General features: G+C 50.2%; 1 protein-coding gene across 1 annotated transcript; it reads left to right on the forward strand.

Moving 5' to 3' along the window:
- The first annotated feature begins 296 nt into the window (after positions 1–296).
- Positions 297–7499, forward strand: PTGIR (prostaglandin I2 receptor). The gene is made up of 2 exons (XM_075322392.1): positions 297–1565; positions 6666–7499. The coding sequence occupies exons 1-2, from the start codon at positions 714–716 to the stop codon at positions 6918–6920; spliced, it is 1107 nt and encodes a 368-aa protein (XP_075178507.1). The 5' UTR covers positions 297–713; the 3' UTR covers positions 6921–7499.
- Positions 7500–7756: the final 257 nt, after the last annotated feature.

Genomic DNA, 7756 nt, shown 5'->3' on the forward strand with positions numbered 1-7756 from the left:
TCCTTTCTTTTCTCTTTTAGTCTCTCTCTCTGTACTTTTCTCTCTGTCTTTCCTTCGTTTCACTCCTCTTTTCCTCTCTTTTTCCTTTCTTTTCTCTTTTAGTTCCTCTCTGTACTTTTCTCTCTCTTTCCTTTGGTTCACTCCTCTTTTCCTCTCTTTTTCCTTTCTTTTCTCTTTTAGTTCCTCTCTCTTTGTACTTTTCTCTCTGACTTTCCTTCGGTTCACTCCTCTTTTCCTCTTTTTTTCCCTTTCTCTTCTCTTTTAGTTTTTCTCTCTTTGTACTTTTCTCTCTGTCTTTCCTTCGTCTCACTCCTCTTTTCCTCTCTTTTTTCTTTCGTTCTGTCTCTCGCGCTCTCTCTTCCTCGCACACTCTCCCCTCCCACTCTGCTGTCTCTGTTCGCTGGTCGTATCACTGACAGATCACAGTGCAGAGAGTCAAGTGCACGAAGGAGCAGAAAGTGGAGAGAGCTCAGTAATTGTAAGAGACGGACGCCCATGAAGTGAGAGCGCGGAGCGGTGCCCGGCGGGCGGCTGCACCACAGCTGGATGCGGATGGCAGACAAGCAGCTGCAGAAAAGGAAGAGAAAGTGAAGACAGCGCAAAAGGAACATTCCCCCGGGGTGGAGGCGAGAGACCGACAGAGGAGGTGACCACTCTACAGGCAAGAGAGCGGCGGCAGTGGAAGCCGGGAGTGATAGTGAATAGTATCAGAGATGCTGGAGTCGCTTGTGATAACAGCGCAGCCGTCCCCCCACACCACCATCCACCACTTCTGCGAGAACTCCACCCAGGTACACGCCGACAGTAACCCAGCCACCAGCACCCTCATGTTTGCCCTGGGAGTACTGGGAAACCTGCTGGCACTGGGCATATTGGGAGTCCATCGCCGAGAGAGGAGAGCGCGTGCCTCGCCATTTTGTATCCTGGTGACGGGACTGGCGGTGACGGATCTCCTGGGCACCTGCGTCCTGAGCCCGGTGGTCTTCGTCTCCTATGCCAAGCAGGCATCTCTCCTGGCACTGGGCTCTGAGCCGCTATGTAAACTTTTTGCATTTGCTATGACTTTCTTTAACCTGTCCTCTATGATGATCCTGTTTTTCATGGCCTTTGAACGTTGCTTGGCGCTAAGTCATCCTTATGTGTATGCCCAACATAGCTGGGGGCACCGCCTGGCACGGGCATCTTTGCCCATTTCTTACATTTTGCCGGCTCTTCTCTGTGCCCTGCCACTGATAGGAGTTGGGGAACATAAGCAGTACTGTCCGGGAACTTGGTGCTTCATTCGGATGGCTGTGCCGCCCACAACTGGTAAAGATGGGGCTCTGGCCTTTTCTCTGCTCTACGCCACCTTGACAGGACTCCTAATCCTGGCAATATTACTGTGTAATGCCTCTGTGACTGCCAGCCTGTGCCGTATGAGGAAGGGTCAGAGGGCAAGAAGAGGGTCACTCCGCAGAGGGGGAGCCCGAGGATGGTTCCTGGGAGCTGGAGAAGAGGAACTGGAACATCTCATCCTCCTGGTGCTCATGACCTCAATATTCATGGTGTGCTCGGTGCCAATGACGGTGAGTGGCCTGCAGAGGCCGACGACGGCAGCTGTGTGAACATAGGGCTGTAATGAGGGTCTTACTGCAATCTGCATCACCATCCCATCAATCTGAGTCAGGGAGCCGAGAGACGCAGATGATGGGAGACATGTGAGGGGGAACAAGGGGTTAATAACATCCAGCATCACCTACATATATAGGGAGAGAGGAACCCAAACAGAAACGCTGACCCCGACCCAACTCTCCGCTCCGTCATCTCCGGGTGGGAGTCACTCAGTGCAGAACCTTGTCCTCTGCCGATGGCTCCCCGCAGGAAGCGAGCGCCTGCTCCCTGCACTCTGCCCCATTACTTCCCTTTTAACTTTATCTGTAGGATAAATATGTTTATTACAGGAAGGTTTACATTCACTTACTGAGGATTGTACAACCACATCTGCTGGAAGCGAGATCCGTGAAATGATCATTTCTGAATTTGCTTCTCATCTCCCCCCTGAATATCATCAGACTGAGCCCTTGTTCCTGTTTTTAATGTCTTCCCTCCTAAATTTCGGTTAACCCCGTGTCACATGAAACATTTACACTTGTGGGTAAAAGTCTTGAGACAGACACAAATTTCATTTTTCACAATTTGTTGCTTCGGTGATTTTCGCTCCTTTAGTTTGATGTTTCCATGGTTACTGAAGGACAATTCTAAACATTCCATAAGTTGTTACACTTTTATTGACAAATCCATGAAGTTTCGGTAAAGACTGAATATTTCCCGCCCTGATTTCTCCATATATCGGCTGGATATCGGCTTTTGGGCAGATCCTGACCGATGACCCGTTCTTGCTCGGAGGTTATCACAATTTCTGGGATTTTGTTTGTCGCTTTTTGATGATGGGATTGAGATCTTGGGAATTTTCCAGACATGGACCCAAAATGTCAATGTTTGTTCTCTGAGGCACTTAGTTCTCAATTTTGCCTTGTGACCCGGTCTCCATCATGAAGGAAAAGTCATCATCACCACATTGTCCTGGATGATGGGAGACGTTGCTCTTGGAGAAGGTTTAGATCTAATTTTTTATTAATGGCCGTGGTCTTAGCTTTCATTGTAGAGAGCCCCCTCCATGGATGAGAAGACCCCACACATGAACGGTCTCAGGAGGCTTCACTGCTGGATGACACCGGACTGATGGCAGCGTCACCTTCTCTTCTCTGGACAATGATTCTTCTAAATGTCCTAGTCAGAAGGGGCTTCATCATTGATGGAGGGCCTCACTCACAATGTGTGGGGGCTTCTCATCCATGGAGGGGGTCACTCACAATGTGTGGGGGCTTCTCATCCATGGAGGGCCTCACTCACAATGTGTGGGGGCTTCTCATCCATGGAGGGGGTCACTCACAATGTGTGGGGACTTCTCATCCATGGAGGGCCTCACTCACAATGTGTGGGGGCTTCTCATCCATGGAGGGGCTCACTACAATGTGTGGGGGCTTCTCATCCATGGAGGGGGTCACTCACAATGTGTGAGGGCTCCTTATCCATGGAGGGGGTCACTCACAATGTGTGAGGGCTCCTTATCCATGGAGGGGGTCACTCACAATGTGTGGGGGCTTCTCATCCATGGAGGGGCTCACTCACAATGTGTGGGGGCTTCTCATCCATGGAGGGGGTCACTCACAATGTGTGAGGGCTCCTTATCCATGGAAGGGGTCACTCACAATGTGTGGGGGCTTCTCATCCATGGAGGGGGTCACTCACAATGTGTGAGGGCTCCTTATCCATGGAGGGGTCACTCACAATGTGTGGGGGCTTCTCATCCATGGAGGGGATCACTACAATGTGTGGGGGCTTCTCATCCATGGAGGGGGTCACTCACAATGTGTGAGGGCTCCTTATCCATGGAGGGGTCACTCACAATGTGTGGGGGCTTCTCATCCATGGAGAAGGTCACTCACAATGTGTGGGGGCTTCTCATCCATGGAGGGGGTCACTCACAATGTGTGGGGGCTTCTCATCCATGGAGAAGGTCACTCACAATGTGTGGGGGCTTCTCATCCATGGAGGGGGTCACTCACAATGTGTGAGAGCTCCTTATCCATGGAGGGGGTCACTCACAATGTGTGGGGGCTTCTCATCCATGGAGGGGGTCACTACAATGTGTGGGGGCTTCTCATCCATGGAGGGGGTCACTACAATGTGTGGGGGCTTCTAATTTATGGAGGGGGTCACTCACAATTTGTGAGGGATTCTCATCCATAGAGGGTGTCACTACAATAGATGGGGGCTTTTCATACATGAAGGGGGTCACTACAATGTGTGGAGGCTTCTTATCCATGAAGGGGGTCACTACAATGTGTGGGGGCTTCTTATCCATGAAGGGGGTCACTACAATGTGTGGAGGCTTCTCATCCATGGAGGGGGTCACTCACAATGTGTGAGGGCTCCTTATCCATGGAAGGGGTCACTCACAATGTGTGGGGGCTTCTTATCCATGGAGGGGGTCACTCACAATGTGTGGGGGCTTCTCATCCATGGAGGAGGTCACTCACAATTTTGCCTAAGATCCTGGCCATGAATAAAGACCATGATCTAAACCTTCTCACAAGAGTGACTTCTCCCATCATCCAGGACAATGTGGTGATGAAGCTTCTCCAACATGATGGAGACCGGGTTACAGGGCAAAACTGAGAACTAAATGGCTCGGGTAAGAAAACATTCACATTTTGTGTGCACGGGTGGGAAACTCCCCAGATCTCAGTTCCTTTGAGAACCTGCGGTCAATCATTAAAAATTGATAAACAAAACCCCAGAACTTGTGATAACCTCCGAGCTCTGATGAGAAAAACGGGTCATCGGTCCGGATCTGTCCAGAAGCAGATATCCGGCCGCCGGGGGAAGGGCAGAAGTCTGGAGAAATCGGGGTCAACGCTGGGAATATTCAGTATTTACAGAAACTTCATGTATTTGGCAATAAAAGTTTAGATACTGATGAAATGTTTATAATTGTACATCAGTAACCATGGAAATGTCATAAAAGAGCAAAAATCACTGCAGCCTCAAAATGTGAAAAATAACATGTGTCAGCACAGGACGTATAGATATGATAGAACGAGACTCGAAAATGTGGGGATAGTGACACTGACACTGGGGGTACAGGATAATGACACTGACACTGGGGGTACAGGATAATGACACTGAGACTGGGGGTACAGGATAATGGCACTGGGGGTACAGGATAATGACACTGACACTGGGGGTACAGGATAATGACACTGAGACTGGGGGTACAGGATAATGGCACTGGGGGTACAGGATAATGACACTGAGACTCGGGGTACAGGATAATGACACTGACGGTACAGGATAATGACACTGACACTGGGGGTACAGGATAATGACACTGGGGGTACAGGATAAATCACACTGGGGGTACAGGATAATGGCACTGGGGGTACAGGATAATGACACTGAGACTCGGGGTACAGGATAATGACACTGACACTGGGGGTACAGGATAATGACACTGGGGGTACAGGATAATGACACTGACACTGGGGGTACAGGATAATGACACTGGGGGTACAGAATAATGACACTGGGGGTACAGGATAATGACACTGAGACTGGGGGTACAGGATAATGACACTGAGACTCGGGGTACAGGATAATGACACTGGGGGTACAGGATAAATCACACTGGGGGTACAGGATAATGACACTGGGGGTACAGGATAATGACACTGACACTGGGGGGTACAGGATAATGACACTGGGGGTACAGGATAATAACATTGGGGGTACAGGATAATGACACTGACACTGGGGGGTACAGGATAATGACACTGACACTGGGTATAGAGGATAATGACACTAACACTGGGGGTACAGGATAATGACACTGGGGGTACAGGATAATAACACTGGGGGTACAGGATAATGACACTGACACTGGGGGTACAGGATAATGACGCTGGGGTACAGAGCAATGTTTACCATATTATGACTGACTCCCCCGCAGCATTTTGTGGGTGCCCTCGCAGTATTGGGGTACCCGTGGCTCTCGTTGATCCCTGCTTGGTTACCTTGTAGGCAGCAGGTTTGGGGTTAATCAGGCTGATAGATTTGTGATTCTGTCTCTTATCTGCGGCCTCTTCACAATCACCTAATAAACCTCAGCAAAAAAATGGCACCAAATGTCTGCAATCACAGCCGCCTGGGGCTCAGCACTCAGCAGAGCCTCTCACCCCTCTGTCTTCGGCAGAATATTGCAACCCTGTCGGGGCGGACATAGACATCTGCGGGCCCTTGAGTAATGGCCGTGTGGCCCCCAAGTCAGATTACAACTACTCATATTGAAAAAAGGAATAATTACTGTTAGATCTCTGGGAAATGTCTAAATAATCCTAATTTCTTCTGCCGCTATGGGCAATAAATCTGGATTAGGGAATTGGTTGGGTCAATGGTGACATTCCTTGTGGTCAGGGGCAATGGAATGGTTAATGGTAACTTCCCAGGTGGTTTAGATTGCTCCAGACCACCAGGGTTGTTAATGGAAGGATTAATAGTGACATCCCTGGTGGTCTGGTCAGTGAAAGTGATAACGGTGACATCCCTGGTGGTCTAACGCAGATGAAGGGTTATTTTTGACATTACTGCTGGTCTATGGCCCAAAAGGTGTTACTGGTGAAATCCCTGGTGGTCTGGTGCAGTGACAATGGTAATGGTGAAATCCCTGGTGGTCTGGTGCAGTGACAATGGTAATGGTGAAATCCCTGGTGGTCTGGTGCAGTGACAATGGTAATGGTGACATCACTGGTGGTGTAGGGCAGTTGAAGGGTTACTGGTGACATCACTGCTGGTCTAAGGTAGGAAAGGTGTTACTGGTGATATCCCTGGTGGTCTGGGGCAGTGGCAATGGTGATATCCCTGGTGGTCTAGGGCAGTTGAAGGGTTACTGGTGACATCACTGCTGGTCTACGACATGAAAGGTGTTACTGGTGACATCCCTGGTGGTCTGGGGCAGTGAGGGTGTAATTCACCTGTAGCAAAGGCTGCAGGGCTCCGCCGTGCTGATCCTGCATCATCAGCCTGCGCTCTGCACTCTCATCACATGTCCATTATCTTACCCACAGCTCCGAGCTTTCCTGGGCGCCCTCTACAACAAAGGAGACCCAATGGATGAAACGGGCGATTTAATGGCCTTCCGACTCAGCGCCCTCAATCCCATCCTGGACCCCTGGATCTTCATCATATTCCGGGGATCAGTGTTCCGCAAACTCCGTTCTCTGCTCTGCACAGCCTGGAAGAAACCCACCAAACAGGTCCTGGCCCCTGTTTCCGTCGAGACCGGTGCAATCAGCCCAATGACCTCCATCACTGGACCCTGAGAGATACCAGAAAGAAGAAGCCTATCAAGAAGAAGGGACCCAGAAGAGACTTCACAGGACATGGTGCTCCTCAGGGGCGGGGCACTTGGTAACATGGTGCTCCTGGTGACATGGTGCTCCTCAGGGGCGGGGCACTTGGTAACATGGTGCTCCTGGTGACATGGTGCTCCTCAGGGGCGGGGCACTTGGTAACATGGTGCTCCTCAGGGGGGGCACTTGTGTGGATTCGTCTGTTACATTGTAAGGAGCAGCTCTCTCTTATTTATTGTTGCACCCATCTATAACATTAGTATGGACTAATGGCTGCCCTTCAAAGAGATTCTCTGCTATCAGCCACACAACAACAGTGTTAATACGTGGTTTTGGTCTCGTGGATGCTCTTGGATCTGGAACTTCATAAGAAAAAAATTGGACTAAAGAGCAGTCGGGGGTCAGTAATGGACATCGGGACAGCGGCTCCTCCACCGTCATTCCTGAGGACAACAGGTCCCGCACTGTAACCGCGTCTTTACTTTCTTGCACTAAATGTCTGTAAGATGAACATAGTCTGGGCCTCTTATTCCACCGCATAATCAGGACTGTCCCCACCGCATAATCAGGACTGTCCCCACCGCATAATCAGGACTGTCCCCACCATATAATCAGGACTGTCCCCACCATATAATCAGGACTGTCCCCACCGCATAATCAGGACTGTCCCCACCGCATAATCAGGACTGTCCCCACCGCATAATCAGGACTGTCCCCACCATATAATCAGGACTGTCCCCGCCGCATAATCAGGACTGTCCCCACCATATAATCAGAACTGTCCCCGCCGCATAATCAGGACTGCC

The sequence above is a fragment of the Anomaloglossus baeobatrachus genome, chromosome 9, assembly GCF_048569485.1.
Source record: "Anomaloglossus baeobatrachus isolate aAnoBae1 chromosome 9, aAnoBae1.hap1, whole genome shotgun sequence".
Taxonomy (NCBI): domain Eukaryota; kingdom Metazoa; phylum Chordata; class Amphibia; order Anura; family Aromobatidae; genus Anomaloglossus; species Anomaloglossus baeobatrachus.